The sequence below is a fragment of the Schistocerca piceifrons genome, chromosome 4 (genome assembly GCF_021461385.2).
Source record: "Schistocerca piceifrons isolate TAMUIC-IGC-003096 chromosome 4, iqSchPice1.1, whole genome shotgun sequence".
In the NCBI taxonomy this organism is placed as follows: domain Eukaryota; kingdom Metazoa; phylum Arthropoda; class Insecta; order Orthoptera; family Acrididae; genus Schistocerca; species Schistocerca piceifrons.
This window is the reverse complement of record NC_060141.1, coordinates 469,756,762-469,777,429: the sequence shown is the minus strand read 5'-3', so window position 1 is coordinate 469,777,429 and position 20,668 is coordinate 469,756,762. Positions and strand designations below refer to the sequence as shown.

General features: G+C 44.0%; 1 protein-coding gene across 1 annotated transcript in view; it reads right to left on the bottom strand.

The window, feature by feature from the left end:
• The window catches only part of LOC124796437 (proton-coupled amino acid transporter-like protein pathetic), a 119,046-nt gene extending 98,693 nt beyond the window's left edge, over positions 1–20,353 (bottom strand). The window contains exon 1 of the mRNA XM_047260631.1: positions 20,241–20,353. Coding sequence (XP_047116587.1) covers positions 20,241–20,297 — 57 coding nt within the window. The 5' untranslated portion in view covers positions 20,298–20,353. The remainder of the gene's footprint in view (positions 1–20,240) is intronic.
• Positions 20,354–20,668: the final 315 nt, after the last annotated feature.

Sequence of the window (20,668 nt, the reverse complement as noted above, 5' to 3'; positions counted from 1 at the left end):
TGTTAGAAGCTTGTGATGAAATTTTAGACCGTATTGTACTTCGAAAACTAATGTAAAGAGAAAACGGAGGCACATTGTTTGCTAAAGTAAGAATCTACGACATACAGTGTATTTCATGGACAAATTTTGTCCGATTTTTGACTCACGCCAAACGCTATCATTAAATGATCCTCAGTTCCATTCTGTTTTGTGCTCCACTTTCATTTTTAAATTATAGATCTTTTTCTTCTATTTTTTAATTCTACAAGAGGAAAGAATCACTGTGACACAATTATTCCCTTCAGTGTTTTTTTTTTTTCTGTCAGGTTTCAGTACCTACTCTTCTGCCTTCAGCGATTAGTTACTTACTGCCTGGAAAAGTGTACATATGCAACGGTTACTTTTGAAATAGTAGGAAATTAGTTTAAAAAGCTGTTTCTAGAAAAATAGACTTAGTTCGGTGATTTCGCTGTAAAATACGTAGATTGTGTACGAATATTATGTCAACTACTTACAGTGGCAGTGATAGCCTATATCGAATTTAAGTTTGGAAAACTATTTTCAAGACCTACAGGAAAAAAAATGGCACTGAGCACTATGGGACTTAACTTCTGAGGTCATCAGTCACCTAGAACTTAGAACTACTTAAGCCTAGCTAACATAAGGACATCACAAACATCCATGCCCGAGGCAGGATTCGAACATACGACCGTAGCGGTCGCGCGGTTCCAGACTGAAGCGCCTAGAACCGCTCGGCCACTCCGGCCGGCCCTACAGGAACAAAAAGCAGAAATATGAAAGGCAATTGAAAGTTTTGGTTAGGTGGAACATCAAACGATTGAAAATATATTATTGTGTTTGATCAGAACCTACTGCGATGACAAAAACAGCCGTTCTTCAAACCCGGCTAAGGCATTTTACTGTGCCAGAACAAATTACTCAGAGGAAGTTAGCCGCATTTTACTGTGCCAGAACAAATTACTCGAGGAAGTTGGCCGATATACGGCTTGTTTACAACCTGTAGAGCTTCGTATCCCGTGTGAGTTCACTAATTTGGTACTACAGAATTTTCATTGTCAGTAAGGAGTAACCAGAAGTTAAAGGTAGGTCTGGTGTACTATATCAAACAAGGGCTGTATTAAGGTGCACGGCTGTTCAAACCCCGCCCGGCCCTCCAGATTTTCCTTTTCTTAATTCCCTACATGCAAATGCCGATGTGGTTCCTCTGAGAGGGCACGACCGGTTCTCATCCCGTTTCCGACCTTGTGCTCCGCCTCTAACTATGTCGTCATCGACGGGATGTTAAACCGTAATCTTCCTCCTTTCTTTTTCGAAACAAGAGGAAATAATCTGATTTGAGAACGCACCGTTCCACGGAAAATAAGGTAGACAAAAGTAGAAGGTGTATTTTGTCAGTGTAGTAAAATGCACCGCAGTCGAGCAGCTTTTGATCATCGACGAATCTCGGGTGTGTTACCCAACGAACAGCGTCCTCACATCGAATTCACAACAATACATCATCGAGGAAACCGTGGAAGGTAGGCAACCTCAGTTATAAATCAGCTTCCAGTAACCACCCACTTGTTATCTCAGAAGAGGTTGAGAATTCAACCCGTCAACTAATGTGCCGCTTCCCTTCTTCCCAATGGGAACCAACATGGCGTCAGACGCAGTCGCGCCTTCAGAAGAGCCAAGCCGCTAGCAGACAAGGTTGCCCTGTTGTCACTGCTGTTAGCGGCTAGCGGACATAGCAGCTCCGCGGACTTGCAGAACGAGCCTCCGGTGACGACGGCGGCGCCGGCGCCGAAAAGGCCGGCAGCCGAGTTATTTTCAAAGCGGCGTGACGGAATTAGCTTTCGCGAACTGTGTGGCTGCAGGAGGCGGGAAGGCACCTCCTCTGGAACGTCAGCAGCTAGCAGGCAGCTAGCAGTGGAACGAGCAGGTCGGCGCCGTACTATACGGCCCTCCCACGGTTGCTGCTTCCTGCCCGGTACGCTCCACTGCCTGTTCGTTTCGCTTACGGTTAAGCTGACTGTCTACAACGCAGGTAGTCTCCTCACATTCACCCATCCGCGTCCATTGCACTACCGAGGCGCAATATCAGAGGTTACCTTCACAGAACGTAACTCTTGACAAATGTCACTAATCTCTAACGGGACTTAATGAAGTTTACTGTTACCAGTTACTGTTTATTTATCTCAACGACGCGTTTCAAAGGTGGATTTACATTTGTTAGTATGACACGTGTGTGTGTTACTTTTTTTGGAAGAACTTACGACACTTTCTAGTGGAGAAACAAACCACTATTTCAGAACATGATTTTGGATTATTTTGACAACAGAACGTATCTGTTCAAATGGCTCTGAGCACTATGGGACTTAACTTCTAAGGTCATCAGTCCTCTAGAACTTAGAACTACTTAAACCTAACTAACCTAAGGACATCACACACATCCATGCCCGAGGCAGGATTCGAACCTGCGACCGTAGCGGTCGCGCGATTCCAGACTGAAGCGCCTAGAACTGCTCGGCCACACCGGCCGGCAGAACGTATCTGTAGACGGAGCCGTAAGGTCTTCCAAAATATCGTAACACAACACATACACATTTCATACTAACAAATGTAAATCCACCGGATGAGGGAGGTTTAAACCTTTGAAACGCGTCGTGGAGATAAATGAACAGTGACTCGTAACAGCAAACTTGTTGTTTCATTTAGCGTCAATAATTCAAGTAAAGCTTAACCTAAAATGTTCGCATTTAAAACTGTGACGGGACGTTAAACCCTGATCTTAACAGCAAAACACTTGCTGCTGCGTTTCGATTCTTATACATTTAATTTTTTCCTCATGTGTTTCAGTTTTACACGTATATCACTCAAATGCTATCTTTAGTGTTACCGTTTTCGACGTATTACCAAGCCATCGTCACATGATCTGCTTCAAAAGAAAGAAAATGAAGGATGTTAACATACTAGAAAACTAGATCACGTATCAAACCAAATTTTTGCACAATTATGGGTAAGTAATATAATTTCATATCGTTTTGCTAACTCCCCTTTTTCTTTTTCTTTCTTTTTAAACGGAACATTTAACGAGTTGCTAATAATTCAAACATTAACCGGTAATGACACCACGTGAATAAGTGTGTGTACATATATTTAATTTTTTAAATTTTGTCTTCACTGCTAGCGAGTACCGAACATGGTATGCCAAGGTCTGGTATGTATGGTGCTTTTTTTTTTTTTTTTCACGCGACTGGCAGCTGCAAATGATTTGTTAAAAACGAAGTCTCTTGCGAGTATATCTCTAGATCCAGGTCAGAGGAAGTAACGCCATGTAAATACAAAAGTGGATGACCATTAGTTTCCGAAGCAAGGGAGTGAAAGGGAGTTAGCATATTTACGATGAAAGAACTGACTCCAAAGCTCTGTAGTGTAGGCGTGTCGAGAGTGGATTGAACACGCTTTTTCGAGAGCCATCGTGAAAATTGTACCATTTTTCGCGTGATCTTGCTGTACGATCACTACGGTCCATGTAGGGCAACCAGAATGCTGGAACAACTCACTGGCCGAATAAAACAAGGTCCAAAAACACTCGATCTCAGCATAGCAGACGAGCGAACCCTCCAGCTTATGGGATTAGAGGATGTTTGGCGTCTGTATCCACGCTATCGAAGATATGGTAATGGTTAAGTGATATCACATTTATTTTGCAAGGGAGTCAAGTCATAAATTAAAATAAAAAGCCCTGTTTGCTGGTTGTCTGTGTGCCCCCGAGACGAGAACGGGACGGAAAATACTTAACAGTATTCCCTCCGTACAGGAGCAATTTTGGGCCACGCTGATTTTAGGGCAATGACTTCCAAACAGTAGTTATTGGTGGTCACCACATGTCGTTGACCGTCAGAGGAGGTCCTTGGTTTGAAGAAGGAAGGTAGCTGTCGGTTAGGATCAGCAAGGTAACGGCTGCTCAACAGATCTACGTAGTTCCCTCAGAACTCTCTGGTTAGAGATATACCGTTCTGTAGGAAAGGCCGTTTGGGGTCCAATAGAAACTAGTGTCTACCCTGCCAGTCTGTTTTTTCTTTCATGGACCATATTTTTAAACAGGATCGAGCAGGGACACACAGCCTGTCACACAGCCTCCCTTTCGTTGGTGTCCCGGAGCAATCAACATGATTCATCTGCGTATGCAGTGTCCATCACAGGAGGCCTTGTGGACAACTGCCATCCGCCGTCGGCACAGCACAGCGAGATGCTACGTCAAACCCTAGTGTTGCTGCTCATTGTTAACATTTCTCTGGACCGCTCATCCTTCATTTGTTACTTTTTTTTACCTTTTACTTTAACTGAAGCTTAATGTCATGTGATCTTGATACTGAACACTAGTCCACTCTTCCCTCCCAAGTACAGTGCATAATGTTAGTTTTCTGTTGCCTTGAAAATCTTGATTGTGCAGTAGACGTGTAACACCACAATGACTTGTTGCAGTAATCTATTGTCTGTGTAGAAACCTTCATGCAATAATTTCAGTGGCACGTGGATTTGGAAGGTGGCGTTGAATATGAAGGGAGCGGAGTTTAATTCTCCGTCTGGTATTATTAGGTTTTCCGTGGTTACCATTAATCATTTCCAGGCCACGATTCCTGCATCTTTGTTCAGATGAGCAAATGCTCTATGATCACGTTGGTGACACGTTAATAATCTCCGCCGCCGCCCCCGTAACTCATCAGCCAGTCAGCGGCGTCGTGGACCCAGCTACGACCAGTGCACTGCGGCCTCCTCGGCAGTACAGGATCTCGCTTGTCGCGCCAGCGGCAAAAACTGCACTGTGGACGGTGAGGTGCCACAGTGCTCTGTCCTTGTGCAGCCGTGGCAGAAGGTCGCCCTTGCGGCTCCCGTTAGACCTAGGTCTCCCACACAGGCTTCTTGCTACCTGCGCCGCACTGCTGACCCTGCCGTAACGGTATTTCGTGCAGAGGCCACAGACACTGAAAGTTTTGGATGGGCGTGTCCATCTACATCTAATTATAAGGTCAGAAAGGTACTGAACAGTGCTCGGTGAGAAGTACTTCGTACCAGATTATCCTTTTTCTGCCCTATTCTATGCGCGTATTGAGCGAGAGTAAAATGGCTACCGTACGCCCTAATTTCTGTTACCTTATTCCCATGTTCCTTTCACTACATGTTCGATGGTGACAGCCCAATATTCACACAGGCTTTTTCCAATTCAGGTTTCGCAAGAACTACGCCGTCCTTCTTCTTAGGATCCCCGTTAGTTCGATGTCTGTTCTCGTGCCCACTTAATAAGGACTGTAGATGCTAGGACATTGCTCCAGAAACAGTCGCATTACCGCCTCTTATGCGATTTAATTTACAGATAAATTGCGTTTTTACAGAATCCTCCAACAAACCTGAGTCTTCCAACGAAATTCCCTGATACTGATTTTACGAGATCGTCCCATTTCATGTTGCTTCTTGGTATTACCTCTAAATAATTTTACGATGCGACGTGCTCAATATTTTCGCCACTAGCCCTGTACTCGGATAACACTGGTTTCTTTCTCCTTGTCGTAGGCATTATCTTTCATTTACCCACATTAGAACAGAGCTGCCATTCATTGTACCTAGTGGAAATTGTGTCCTAGTCTTTCTGTATTTCCTTGCGATCTTCCAACGGTGATACATTCCGGTAGACACGGACGAGCGTTGCGTTTTGCCCAGAGGATATGGAAGATTTCATTCAGAATCTGTCTGATGTCCCGCATTTTAATTGGCTTGGTGCATCGCGAAGGCCCTTTCTGACGCGACCTTTCCTAGAAATGCCACATCTTATGATTCCTCCAAATGAAGAATCGGCAGCTGATGTTTGAAGTGATCGCTGTCTCAAAAATCTACAGACATCAGCCTTTGAATGCTGGCCTCTATATTGATCGGAACCCGGGTTGGAATCTTCCTACACGTCAGCCAGGAGGCCTGAAGATGGCGTAATATAGCACCGAAACTGGTAGCCCAATAAAATAACAGTTCGGAAATTTAGACGCCTAAAAGGTACTTGATTTGATGTTCTGTACTGAACATCCAAGGTCCCGAACCACCTCTGAAGAGCTGGGCATACAGAAAACGAATTAAATTCAGTAGTGAAGTACCGCATCGATTTTACCGCAATGAATTTTTCAGATTCAGAAAGACATTCAACAAAATGTTGTATTAATAAACAGGAATATAAAAATAAATAAGAAGAAAATCGGCATTAATGGGAATAAGGAAATAGTTAAAAAGACCTACATGGAAATGAGGACTGGTGTCACTAAAATCAGTCTCAAGTTTAGCAGTTCTGCCTTCTCTGCAGAATAATTATGAGAAGATACTAGATGTTCGATAGCAGCGGATATAATGATTGGTCTAGGAAAATCAAAGACTTTTGTTTATGATAATAATTCTTATAAGTAGACACATCTTTGTAGGAATGGAGAAATTCTTCTCAAAATTGTTCATGTGGAGACACATCTCTGTGGGTGTGAAAGCTGGACTCTGTAGAAACAAGAGAAGATCCGAGTGAAGGCAGTTGGAATATGGATATGCCCACAGCGAGCTGAACGGAAGGAAAAACGAATCCAGGACCACTACTGGAACTAGAGGAGCACCACGTTTGATTAGGTAAACAGGAACAAGGAAGCTGGAAATTATAGAAAATTTCTTTAGAAGCGATACTTTTCTCACAAATTCAGGAACATGGGATTTTAGGCAATAAAATGGACGCTCGAGGATGAGACTTTCAGGGCTAAAATTAAATTATAGAGAGGTACAACTTGCCATGGTGAGATGGGAACTAACTGACTGACACACATTGTTTATGAATAAATGTCCGTTGACCGTTTTCAGTTTTTGCTTCCGGTACGTATTTCGAAGAGGTAACTCCAGCGTAATTACTAACTCGTACTTTTGTCTTAATCACCCGACCAGGCGACACAAATTTTAATGAATCTATAATGTTTTCAAGTGGCGCACGGAGGCAGTGAGGGATACATATTTTATGAATAAATGTCCGTCGACTGACTGTATTTCAGTTTTATTTCCGGAGTGAAAGCTCCTGCTCTGAAATACGTTACAGCAATGCAGTGTGTACCAAGAGATACGGTCAATATTCAGGGATATGACAGGAACGATCATTCGAAGCAAAGAAGTCTGGTAAACATAGCCTCTAGAATGGATACATTAAGAGCTATGAGCAGGTCTTTATCTTTGATACTATGAAACAAATCTCCTCTACTACAAGGATTTTGCTTACCATATTTTGGAGAATGGACCAAAACAAGGAAAACTAGCAAGTAAAGATGAGCTTAAAACATATACCTTAGGAGCTACGAACACTTGTTGAATAGAAGCTATGTATTAAACAGTAGTGAAGCTGAAAAAATGCTCGTAACTCTTAATGTATGCAGTTTAGCGGACCATGATTACTTATTTATTTACTTATTTACTTATTTACTTATTTATTGTTTTGGTGCATGCTGCCACCTTTCAGAATGTGGAAAGCAAGGAGCTTGCTGTACAAGGGACTTGTTTCACACTGTCGAAAATGAAGAAGAGCTGACAGCTCGTAAGATGTGTTTTTTAGAGCCAATGTTTATTAGTCTTTTTGTTTCGAATGATCGTTCTTCTGATATTCCTGCATATTGACTACTCCTTCTGGAACTCCACACTGCCCTCCAATACTAAACTGATGATCCCTTGATGCCTCAGAACATGTCCCACAAACCGATCCCTTCTTCTAGTCACGTTGTCCCACAAATTTCTCTTCTCTCCAATTCTAGTCAATACCTCCTTATTAGTTATGTGATCTACCCATCTAATCTTCAGCATTCTTCTGTAGCACCACATTTCGAAAGCTTCTATTCTCTTCTTGTCCAAACTATTTATCGTCCACGCTTCACTTCCATACATGGCTACACTCCATACAAATACTTTCAGAAACGACTTCCTAACACTCAAATCTATACTCGATGTTAACAAATTTCTCTTCTTTAGAAACGCTTTCCTTGCCATTGCTAGTCTACATTTTATGTCCTCTCTACTTCGACCATCATCAGTTATTTTGCTCCCCAAACAGCAAAACTCCTTTAATACTTTAAGTGTCTCATTTGCTAATCTAATTCCCTCATCATCGCCCAACTTAACTCGACTACATTCCATTATCCTCGTTTTGCTTTTGTTGGCTGAAAAATGGCTCTGAGCACTATGGGACTTAACGCCGGAAGTCATCAGTTCCCTAGAACTTAGAACTACTTAAACCGAAGGACATCACACACATCCATGACCGAGGCAGGATTCGAACCTGCGACCGTAGCGGTCGTGCGGTTCCAGACTGAAGCTCCTAGAACTGCTCGGCCACACCGGCCGGCTTTGCTTTTGTTGATGTTCATCTTATATCCTCCTTTCAGGACACTGACCATTCGTTTCAACTGCTCTTCCAGGTCCTTTGCTGTCTCTGACAGAACTGGACACAGTGTATAAACCGAAAAACAGCCAGTCCGCGGACTTTTAATCATAAAATATAAATCTTTCAGTGCCTATGGTACCACGCAAAAAAGAAAGTTTGACACGTTTTATACGCAACTGACACAAATATCTCCCAAACTGCCTTAACAACGAAAGGTTGAACGTATTTATATTTGTTCTCTTACTGTAAATTCTATAATTGGACGGCAGTACAGAATATTTGGCTATCAGGCGAACACAGATTTCTTTTTAGTTGTGAGTGTTTTATTATTTTAAAATTATGATTGTTCAAAGTAAATGTACCTGATGATGAGCGCAAATCTGAAAACAGTGGAGTTAGAAACTAGTCACCACGAAGTGATTAGTAGCAGAAATTCGGCTGGAAATCTGAACATTTCTTTACATTTAAAGCCTAGGATCACGGAGGTACGTATGTTAACAGCATCCCCGAAGAGATTAGAAAGGGGTTAAAGTGACAACAGTACAATATGTACCCATCACCAGACAGCGTGATCAGTGATCGACGGTGTAGATGCAACGTATTGGTGCGGCACCTGCGACGTGTGCATTTTGGCGCCAGGAACAGCAGCGTCAGCAGACAGGGCGCGGCTCGCTGGCGGACAATAGCCGGCCCAGCCCAGCTTGGCCGCTTTCACTGCAGAATGCAGGTGCAGGTAGCGGCGGCGCGGAAAAAGGGCGGGCCACCGCACAATAGCAGCCAGCCGGAAGAACGCGGGCCGGGTCGGGCGGCCGCAGACAAGACGCGACCTGTCCTTCCGCTCATAAATGGCGCCAGCGCCACTGGCGTGTGTGTAGGGGTAGCGGAGGGTGGGGGGAGGGGAGGGGGATTTCCGATAGTCCATTTACCGGCAACGAATTCCTGAACGGGCACGACTTCTATCAACTCCGCCGCACTGCGGCTGTCTACACTATCTTATGCGGCTCCTAGACGGTCGATATTACTGTACAATAATATTTTGATGGTCTTCTTAGACAGCTCATAAAAAGTGCAATAATATTGTGTAAATATGAAACGTTTGTTGACCGATTTATTTAATTAGCAACATATTTCGAGATTAGACATCATCAGTCTACAGTGGCAGGACAAAAAAAAAAAAAAAAATTAACACAAGTGCACGTCTACATCTACATCAGTTCTCCGCAAGCCGCCAGACGGTGTATGGAGGAGGGTACTTCTGGTACCACTAACTGAACTCCCCCCCTTTCAGGGTTCCACTTGCGAATGGCGCGTGGGAAGGACGATTGTTGGTAAGCCTCTGTACTAGCTCTTAATTTCTCGAATTTCCTCGTCCTGGTTATTCGCGAGATGCAGGTGGAAGGAAGTAATAAGCTGTCCGACTCTTCCCGGAAAGTACTCAAATGGTTCAAATGGCTCTGAGCACTGTGGGACTTAACATCTTAGGTCATCAGTAGCCTAGAACTTACAACTACTTAAACCTAACTAACCTAAGGACATCACACACATCCATGCCCGAGGCAGGATTCGAACCTGCGACCGTAGCAGTCCCGCGGTTCCAGGCTGCAGCGCCTAGAACCGCACGACCACCGCGGCCGGCTCCGGAAAGTACTCTGTCGAAATTTGGTTAGTAAACTTCTCCGTGATGCACAACACCTCTCTTGTAGCGTCTACCACTGGAATTTGTTGGGCGTCTCTGCAACGTTCTCTGCGCCGATTAAGGATGATCCCGTGACGAAACGTGCCGCTCTTCGTTGGATCTTCTGTATCTTCTCTATTAGTCCTACATATTAAGGGTCCCAGATTGATGAATAATACTCAAGAGTCAGTCGAACAAACGCCTTGTAAGCCACTTGTTTCATGGGTGAGCTATATTTCCTTAAGATTCTGCTCTCTGTATATATACACTTGCTATAGATATGTAAATCCCTTTCTGTATAGTCTCGGTATGTCCTGTGTTCATCCTTGTTCTTGTGACATGGTAGACTTCCTACGATGTGTCGAGGTAGGTCTATTTGTATTGCTCTTTTAAACCTGCGGGCCATTGTTCATAAACTTCTAGAAGACTGCCACGCAATAAGATCAAAGATAACCACAGCACATACCAAAACTTCACAAACTTTAATATCTATGTGAACTTGAGTTAAACGTTTCATGTACTGCCACCATAGGCTGATGATGAGGTCTTACCTGGGTACATACTGCTAATTAAATTATTTAAGCAGTCAACAAAGTTTGTGACTGGTAGCGATATTTGTAAAACATTTTCATATTTATGGAAGTTACGGTCCATAAACAGTCAATATGGCTTTCAACTGGTTCGGCGATGGCGAAGGCCACCATTTTTTTCCCCCAAGGAATAATTCCCATAGATTACTTGGAGAAAAGCGGAACCATAACTGGACCCCATTATACTTCAGTGTTGGATAGTTTGAAACTTCCGTTGGCTGGAAAAAGATCAAGGTTGGCACGCAAAATAGTGCTCTTTCACCAGGATAATGTACCATCTCAAGCATCAGCTAAGGTGCATCAATCGCTTCCTCATCCACCATATTCACCAGACATAGCCCAAAATGACTTCTTCCTGTTCCCTAATCCAAAACTTTGGCTTGTTGGGAAGAAAGTGTCATCAAATACGCAAGTGATAGTTGCAGTCAACGAGCATTTTGCATAGTTTGACAGAACCTATTTTCCCGGTGGGATGAAAAATTTGGAGGATCGCTGAACCAAGTGTAAATCCCTGAAAGGAGGCTATGTTGAGAAGTAAGGTGCGTTGTTTACGAAACAAACATTTTTACTGCTTTTTTACCAGACTTACCAAACCACCTTCGTGTAAGTCAAACGATTTAACTTTTTGTCAATGCAGAGAAGATAAAGGAATCCTGCGGAATAAGCATGAGACGAGAAAATCGTCCTGATGGACACGATTTTCACGTACAGCCCGTGTCCATAATTGGTCCGACTTTGCAACGTCAGATGATAGGCACCTCATCAATGAGTAGTAAGAAGTCGGCGGTGTCGGAGTAAAGAAGGAGACTCCGTTAGTCGTGTCACGCGATAGCACATGCAGACAAGCTGTAGAGGGTGTCAGGTTCCGCAACTTGAAGCCGCGAGTATGATGCAACAGACACCCGAGAGCGTGCCACATTACACGACGGCCCTGACTCCACCCTTGAGGCAATATTGTTTTTTTATTCAGACTTTTACGCCTCGCATAGTTTCTCGATGATTCCGGCGGAAACGAGCGAAAGAGGCAACTTACTAGACGCGCACTCTGCGAAGAAATGAAGTACTATTTAAAAAAAAACGAAGTGACAACAACAGCCAACGTCGGTGCTAATTGTCACTACTTATCATTACACTTTATCGTGCTGAATCATTTACTGGACAGGGGACGCAACAAGGAAACTAAATAGAGTTCCGATGATATGACTTTTAAGACACCGCGTTTCCTTAACGTTGCTGACATTTACAGACTATTAACAAGTTTATTCCCATAGTATTAACAAGTTTATTCCCGTATTAGAATAACAGCGGAAAAAGCCAAGGCAAATGGAACGCTGTCGATTGTACATAACACAACGCGATTTAGTCGTGAATTTGCGTGCATATCATGTAACAACGTAGTGCCATGTACGACAACATCAATCATCAACGAAATTTTGCGCGAGTTTGTTTTTCCAGTGAGATCTGCGCAGGACAGGCCGGCCAATGGAGCTTGACAAGGTTTCTAGGATGTTTGTCGCTCATTCATGTCAACGAGTGCCATGCTGGCCAAATATCTTTCTGCATGTAAGGAACAATGTATACACATCAGTTTACAGTGTTATATTGTAAAAGTAAACAATCGGTGTTCCTCGACTTGAGGCTTTATGTAGCAAATTTTGCCATGAATAATACGCGACGCTATGCTATACAAACAGCGGAAATATGGTGACCCATGAGATTAGACGTAAACTGGTCCCAGTACCGTGGATACTGTTAAAAAAATGGCTCCAAATACTATGGAACTTAACATCTGAGGTCATGAGTTCCCTAGACGTAGAACTACTTAAATCTAACTAACCTAAGAACGTCACACACATCCATGCCCGAGGCAGGATTCGAACCTACGACCGTAGCGGTCGCGCGGTTCCAAACTGTAGCTCCTAGAATCACTCGGCCACCCCGGCCGGCTCGCGCAATGTCATCCATGAAAGCGAAGTCTGGGAAGAATGCACCCCTGAAAAAGATGCACTTGGTAAAAGAGTAGTGTCACAATAACATTGATGGTGAGTGTACCTTTTTCACAGATTTGAAAGTCATTATGCCCATACAACATTATACCTCCCCATACCATAACACCGGGCTCGCCAAAACGACCACTTTCAGCAATGTTCCTGGGTGCATTACGTGTTCCTACTCCTCGCCCTCCCCCCCCCCCCCCCCCCATGAACCATGGACCTTGCCGTTGGTGGGGAGGCTTGCGTGCCTCAGCGATACAGATAGCCGTACCGTAGGTGCAACCACAACGGAGGGGTATCTGTTGAGAGGCCAGACAAACGTGTGGTTCCTGAAGAGGGGCAGCAGCCTTTTCAGTAGTTGCAAGGGCAACAGTCTGGATGATTGACTGATCTGGCCTTGTAACAATAACCAAAACGGCCTTGCTGTGCTGGTACTGCGAACGGCTGAAAGCAAGGGGAAACTACAGCTGTAATTTTTCCCGAGGGCATGCAGCTTTACTGTATGATTACATGATGATGGCGTCCTCTTGGGTAAAATATTCCGGAGGTAAAATAGTCCCCCATTCGGATCTCCGGGCGGGGACTACTCAGGAGGATGTTGTTATCAGGAGAAAGAAAACTGGCATTCTACGGATCGGAGCGTGGAATGTCAGATCCCTTAATCGGGCAGGTAGGTTAGAAAATTTAAAAAGGGAAATGGATAGGTTGAAGTTAGATATAGTGGGAATTAGTGAAGTTCGGTGGCAGGAGGAACAAGACTTCTGGTCAGGTGACTACAGGGTTATAAACACAAAATCAAATAGGGGTAATGCAGGAGTAGGTTTAATAATGAATAGGAAAATAGGAATGCGGGTAAGCTACTACAAACAGCATAGTGAACGCATTATTGTGGCCAAGATAGATACGAAGCCCACACCTACTACAGTAGTACAAGTTTATATGCCAACTAGCTCTGCAGATGACGAAGAAATTGAAGAAATGTATGATGAAATAAAAGAAATTATTCAGATTGTGAAGGGAGACGAAAATTTAATAGTCATGGGTGACTGGAATTCGAGTGTAGGAAAAGGGAGAGAAGGAAACATAGTAGGTGAATATGGATTGGGGGACAGAAATGAAAGAGGAAGCCGCCTGGTAGAATTTTGCACAGAGCACAACATAATCATAACTAACACTTGGTTTAAGAATCATGAAAGAAGGTTGTATACATGGAAGAACCCTGGAGATACTAAAAGGTATCAGATAGATTATATAATGGTAAGACAGAGATTTAGGAACCAGGTTTTAAATTGTAAGACATTTCCAGGGGCAGATATGGACTCTGACCACAATCTATTGGTTATGACCTGTAGATTAAAACTGAAGAAACTGCAAAAAGGTGGGAATTTAAGGAGATGGGACCTGGATAAACTAAAAGAACCAGAGGTTGTACAGAGATTCAGGGAGAGCATAAGGGAGCAATTGACAGGAATGGGGGAAATAAATACAGTAGAAGAAGAATGGGTAGCTTTGAGGGATGAAGTAGTGAAGGCAGCAGAGGATCAAGTAGGTATAAAGACGAGGGCTAGTAGAAATCCTTGGGTAACAGAAGAAATATTGAATTTAATTGATGAAAGGAGAAAATATAAAAATGCAGTAAGTGAAACAGGCAAAAAGGAATACAAACGTCTCAAAAATGAGATCGACAGGAAGTGCAAAATGGCTAAGCAGGAATGGCTAGAGGACAAATGTAAGGATGTAGAGGCCTATCTCACTAGGGGTAAGATAGATACCGCCTACAGGAAAATTAAAGAGACCTTTGGAGATAAGAGAACGACTAGTATGAATATCAAGAGTTCAGATGGAAACCCAGTTCTAAGCAAAGAAGGGAAAGCAGAAAGGTGGAAGGAGTATATAGAGGGTCTATACAAGGGCGATGTACTTGAGGACAATATTATGGAAATGGAAAAGGATGTAGATGAAGATGAAATTGGAGATACGATACTGCGTGAAGAGTTTGACAGAGCACTGAAAGACCTGAGTCGAAACAAGGCCTCCGGAGTACACAATATTCCATTGGAACTACTGACGGCCGTGGGAGAGCCAGTCCTGACAAAACTCTACCATCTGGTGAGCAAGATGTATGAAACAGGCGAAATACCCTCAGACTTCAAGAAGAATATAATAATTCCAATCCCAAAGAAAGCAGGTGTTGACAGATGTGAAAATTACCGAACTATCAGCTTAATAAGTCACAGCTGCAAAATACTAACACGAATTCTTTACAGACGAATGGAAAAACTAGTAGAAGCCAACCTCGGGGAAGATCAGTTTGGATTCCGTAGAAACACTGGAACACGTGAGGCAATACTGACCTTACGACTTATCTTAGAAGAAAGATTAAGGAAAGGCAAACCTACGTTTCTAGCATTTGTAGACTTAGAGAAAGCTTTTGACAATGTTGACTGGAATACTCTCTTTCAAATTCTAAAGGTGGCAGGGGTAAAATACAGGGAGCGAAAGGCTATTTACAATTTGTACAGAAACCAGATGGCAGTTATAAGAGTCGAGGGACATGAAAGGGAAGCAGTGGTTGGGAAGGGAGTGAGACAGGGTTGTAGCCTGTCCCCGATGTTGTTCAATCTGTATATTGAGCAAGCAGTAAAGGAAACAAAAGAAAAATTCGGAGTAGGTATTAAAATTCATGGAGAAGAAATAAAAACTTTGAGGTTCGCCGATGACATTGTAATTCTGTCAGAGACAGCAAAGGACTTGGAAGAGCAGTTGAATGGAATGGACAGTGTCTTGAAAGGAGGATATAAGATGAACATCAACAAAAGCAAAACAAGGATAATGGAATGTAGTCTAATTAAGTCGGGTGATGCTGTGGGAATTAGATTAGGAAATGAGGCACTTAAAGTAGTAAAGGAGTTTTGCTATTTGGGGAGCAAAATAACTGATGATGGTCGAAGTAGAGAGGATATAAAATGTAGGCTGGCAATGGCAAGGAAAGCGTTTCTGAAGAAGAGAAATTTGTTAACATCCAGTATTGATTTAAGTGTCAAGAAGTCATTTCTGAAAGTATTCGTATGGAGTGTAGCCATGTATGGAAGTGAAACATGGACGATAAATAGTTTGGACAAGAAGAGAATAGAAGCTTTCGAAATGTGGTGCTACAGAAGAATGCTGAAGATTAGATGGGTAGATCACATAACTAATGAGGAAGTATTGAATAGGATTGGGGAGAAGAGAAGTTTGTGGCACAACTTGACCAGAAGAAGGGATCGGTTGGTAGGACATGTTCTGAGGCATCAAGGGATCACCAATTTAGTATTGGAGGGCAGCGTGGAGGGTAAAAATCGTAGGGGGAGACCAAGAGATGAATACACTAAGCAGATTCAGAAGGATGTAGGTTGCAGTAGGTATTGGGAGATGAAAAAGCTTGCACAGGATAGAGTAGCATGGAGAGCTGCATCAAACCAGTCTCAGGACTGAAGACCACAACAACAACAACAACACTCCTCGCCCTATGAGGGTAAGTCGAGCATCGTCGAATATGGTCGATTTGATCGCCCAGGTGTCACGCTGAGGAGAGGAATAATGTTGTATGTGTGTACTGACCTTCAAATTTTCGAACACGGTACACTACGCGGCCAAAGTAATTGTTTCACAGTACTCCTTCCCCACATGTGCCTTTCCAGGGGTGCATTCTGACTTGAATTCATGCGTACCCGCATCAAACAACGCAGCTGGGGGAGCTCGAGAAACGAGAGGATACTGGGCGGTTGCAATGGTCTGTCCGTCACCCATACTTAAATCCCGTCGAGAATGTGTCGGATGCGTTGGGGAGATGTACTGTAGCACTTCCACATGTATCAACGACCATCCAGCAGTTGTCAACCTGCTATGGTCGCAGGTTCGAATCCTGCCTCTGGCAAGGGTGTGTGTGATGTCCTTAGATTAGTTAGGTTTACGTAATTCTAAGTCTAGGGGACTGATAACCTCAGATGTTAAGTCCCATAGTGCTTAGAGCCATTTAGTTGTCAACCGCTCTGATGGACGAATGGGAAACCCTACACAAAAACCCTTATCAATCTTGTGGGCGGCATGGGGCCACGTTGCAGAACAATCTTTGTACTCTGTGGTGACCACACGCGTTATTAAGAACCACATCCCGCTTTTTGTTATGTCCAGGGAACCAACATGAATTACAAAGACTTCATTGGAATTATTTTCTTTGAATGAATGTGTCATTTCAGTTCCTGTCATTGCGTTTTTCTTTCAGTTAGCTTCTGTGCTGCACTATACCAGTTCTTTCTATGTACGGACCAAGTCTTATCTAACTATGTTACTTGGCAGTGACACATCTCGCGGAGGCTACTTTTGTCGTTACGTTCTGTACACCAGTGTATTACAACTTTGGAGCAGTTAGAGATAATACGGTAGAGTCCTTTCTGGAACACGAGTCTAATTTGTTGGTCAAGGAGAACGAACGAGTGATGTCAACTTTGCTCGGTAGTCGCATCTGCTTGAATGGATCGAGTACGTACGCCAGTCAATGGGTGGCTGTGGATCGATCGTAAAAGTTGCTTATCGGCGCGATGCGCTGCACACACACACACAGTAAAAAAAGCCGCCCACCCGCGCCCTCAGATTAATCAGAGCGAACCCACTTAGGCAGTGGCATATATCCATATGCACACGCAATGACTATGTTGCACCACGAAATGTAGAGTTATTACGCGGAAAATCTCTCTCGGGTGAAAAATAATCCGCGCATGTAGGCTAGCCAACCTGCAAGATTCCAGTAGAAAAGTTAGTCGTCGATGTCAGAATGTACGTTAGGTCGTGAGTTACAGCAGCCTGCTCTCCACATCATGAGACATAGAAACTGAATCAAGGGAAACAGCTGGCTTCAAGTGCACGTGACCGCCAGATGGTAAGAATTATGGTCCGAACTGTGACATATGATCATTGAGTCGCTCTTACGTAACGCCCACGTTGGGAAACGGTGTGTCGCAAATTTAGCAACTCTCGTTCGTTCATCCGCAGCTCCACAGGCGAAGCATCAACTTACGTTATCTGTAAAAATAATCGACCTATTTGTCAATTGGGTGAAATATGGAATATATCACTCTACGATTTTAATCTCGCCTCTCTAGCTTGTCAAACATCACTGCCTTAATGATACTATCTCTCGGACGGCAACTACTGAGTCTTTCAGTGATAAGGATCGTGATTAACAGACTTTTCTGTACTTGACTGACTACAACTTCTTTTTGTTTTGAAAGCTTAATTTTTTTAAAAAAATCAACAGGACACATGAACCAAAAAGCTTACTTCTCTTATAGTTACCCATACTCGGGCTTTCTAAGGTGTGCTGTAGCTGACACTGACAACACCGTGACTGTGTCTACTATCATTCATGTAACGCTTAGAATGAAAATCTCCGTAAAATGAAAATAAAACACATCACACGTCACATCCATTAACTTTAATGTAGGCTCAGTGTGGTCTCTCATTTTCAGTAATATCCCTGTTAACAGTCACGAACAAGCAATCATTCTCCGACAGATATGGCACTTTGAATGGTTGGAAAACCTTGCGAAATTATGGAGCGAAGGGGGAGTGAATGCGGAAACAGTCTGCGAGTCGAGCGACTATTTCGCAAAAGTCCGTGGCCCTCATTTGGCTACGGCGCCATTTACGTAACAAGACACAGGACATCGGAATCCACAACCATTCAAGTAGCATTCACGGGACGATTCGAGAGAAGGCAAACAGAAGAGTGGAAACCTGTCTGTCTTTAGTTGTAATAATATACAAAAAAAAAAGAAACGCAATTTATTGCTGACGCAAACGATGACAAACCGATCCAGGTTGCTTTGCAGGAACGTGAAGGAACGATACATGACACACACAGTGTTACCCAGGGAGAGAAACAGTTGAGAAAATGCAATTAGGCGACCAATGAAACTCCAAATTTGCTGACAGATAAGGGGCGCTCCATCGTTGTAGTCTCATTGAGATAGCGTAGCTGACCGACTGTTTACAATATTTATTTTTTTCCTTGTGAATCACCATGGCACGTCAAGACGCCAGACCATCCCACAGAAAGTTGTGCGTTATTAAGATAGAATGCCACATTCGCAGTGTCACGAGACCAAGTTAAGAGCTACGACGTGAGCGCTGAGATATCCGCCATTTTTTTACCCCTCTGTTGCGTAGAAAACTCCGCGCCGCTACATCTTCAAGTGTGGCGTAGTAGCCCTTTTCGGTTTTCTTAGGAGGTGCACAATTAATAAACTTTTTCAAGCATTATAAGCCTATAATCTGCACATTATCATGACAACTCGAGGGATGACTAAAATGTGCGCCAACACAGAATAAAGCTTCACAGAAATTTCAGAGACAAACATGCAGATACAAATATATAAATTAACGGAAAAAGCTTGGGAAGGTGTACAATGACATTATTATTAACTTCATTTGCTTTGAAAATTGTCTCAGTTGATTGTCCAACACATTGTACATCTAAACTCCGAAAAGCACCGTTTAAGTGTGCAGCTGTATTTGTTGGAGCCCATATCAAGATTTATTCATCCTTCATCGAAATAGTGACTACGCACTGATTATACGCCTCAGTGTGGAGTGTTATTCGTCTAATTTTACCGTTGAGTTCAGTCCGGGAGCGACTTGCAAACATCTGCAGAATATCCCGGTTCCTACGAATTTTCGAAGCAGACTTTTGCTAAATGTTGATGTCTTTCAGCGAATGTTTATCAGTCGAGAGCTCTTAGCATTTCCGTCACACTCTCATGCGCAACAAACAAGCCTGTGACAAATCGCGGTTCTCTTCTTTGTATAAGCTCGATGTCCCGGCTTAGGCAGTTTTGCCTCGTTTTTCGAGGTGTAGTTCAGTCGGCACAATGAAAGGCTACCAGATATTTATATTTATCGAAAAACAGGAAAATTAACTTTTGTCCTTCTTGAAAGATACTTGCCAATCTTAAGACACCAGTTCGACGTCTTTTTACCTGACTTCACGCGGACGTTTCCACTATTTTTATAGAGTGATCCTTGCGGGCAGATAACCGCACCAACCCCAGCACAGTCTGGGCAGACTCACACAGTAATCCAACAGATTATGCACCACATAGTGTAGAAAATGTTCGGCTGAACGTGGAGTGAACGCTTCTCTTTTCCCGCTCAGGGAGAGTCTGCCGTGGTCAGTGACCGCATCGCATCGACCCACAAACTACCTTGCGGTGCCAGACGGCCGTACCTGGAGGCTGACAACGGTTGCCAAAAGCCAAGGCAGCGCCCGACCAGAAACCGAATGAGGTCGAGGAGCTGCGAAGCACAGCACTACGAAAATGTCATCGGGTTCGCTATGACAACTACGTGCTGTCTACTTATTTAGGGTAAGACGTGTGCGGATTATTTGCGCCACTGTTGTGCTTCATGCCAACTACATAAAAAAAGCGCGCGTCCAGAATAAACGGGTGCTATTTTGAAGGAAAGAAAAATAGGCAAAAGTCGTGTAGTAGTTTAGTAAAGAATTGCTGGGAACCACTCACCTCTGGAGCCTTGGTGGAGTTGGCCGCGACGCGCTGTGGCACTTGGTGTCCCGGCATGGTGTCCGTTAGCTTCTGGGTGTCCTCTGCTCTTGATGACTGCTGGCCCGCGAATGAACCGGCGACGCGTGTGCGCGCCGTACTCTCTCTCCAGCGGCGGCGGGCTACGTCACGTGCCCCTCTCCCCTCCCCTCCCTGCCGCCCCCACCCCTGGGCCGTCGCTCTGGTTTACACCGCCCCCACTTCGTGCGCCGCCGCCTTGCGCCAGCCACGCGACGCCGACGCGCTACGTCACAGCTCCCCGACCTGGCGCCGCCGCGTCCTCTGGAGCTGGTCGGCGGAGCGCCGCCGCCGTGGCCACGGTGCCTCTGGCACTCCAGTCTCCAGTCGGGCGCTGCCTGACTGGTCCGCACCTTCTCTGAGCTCGCCAG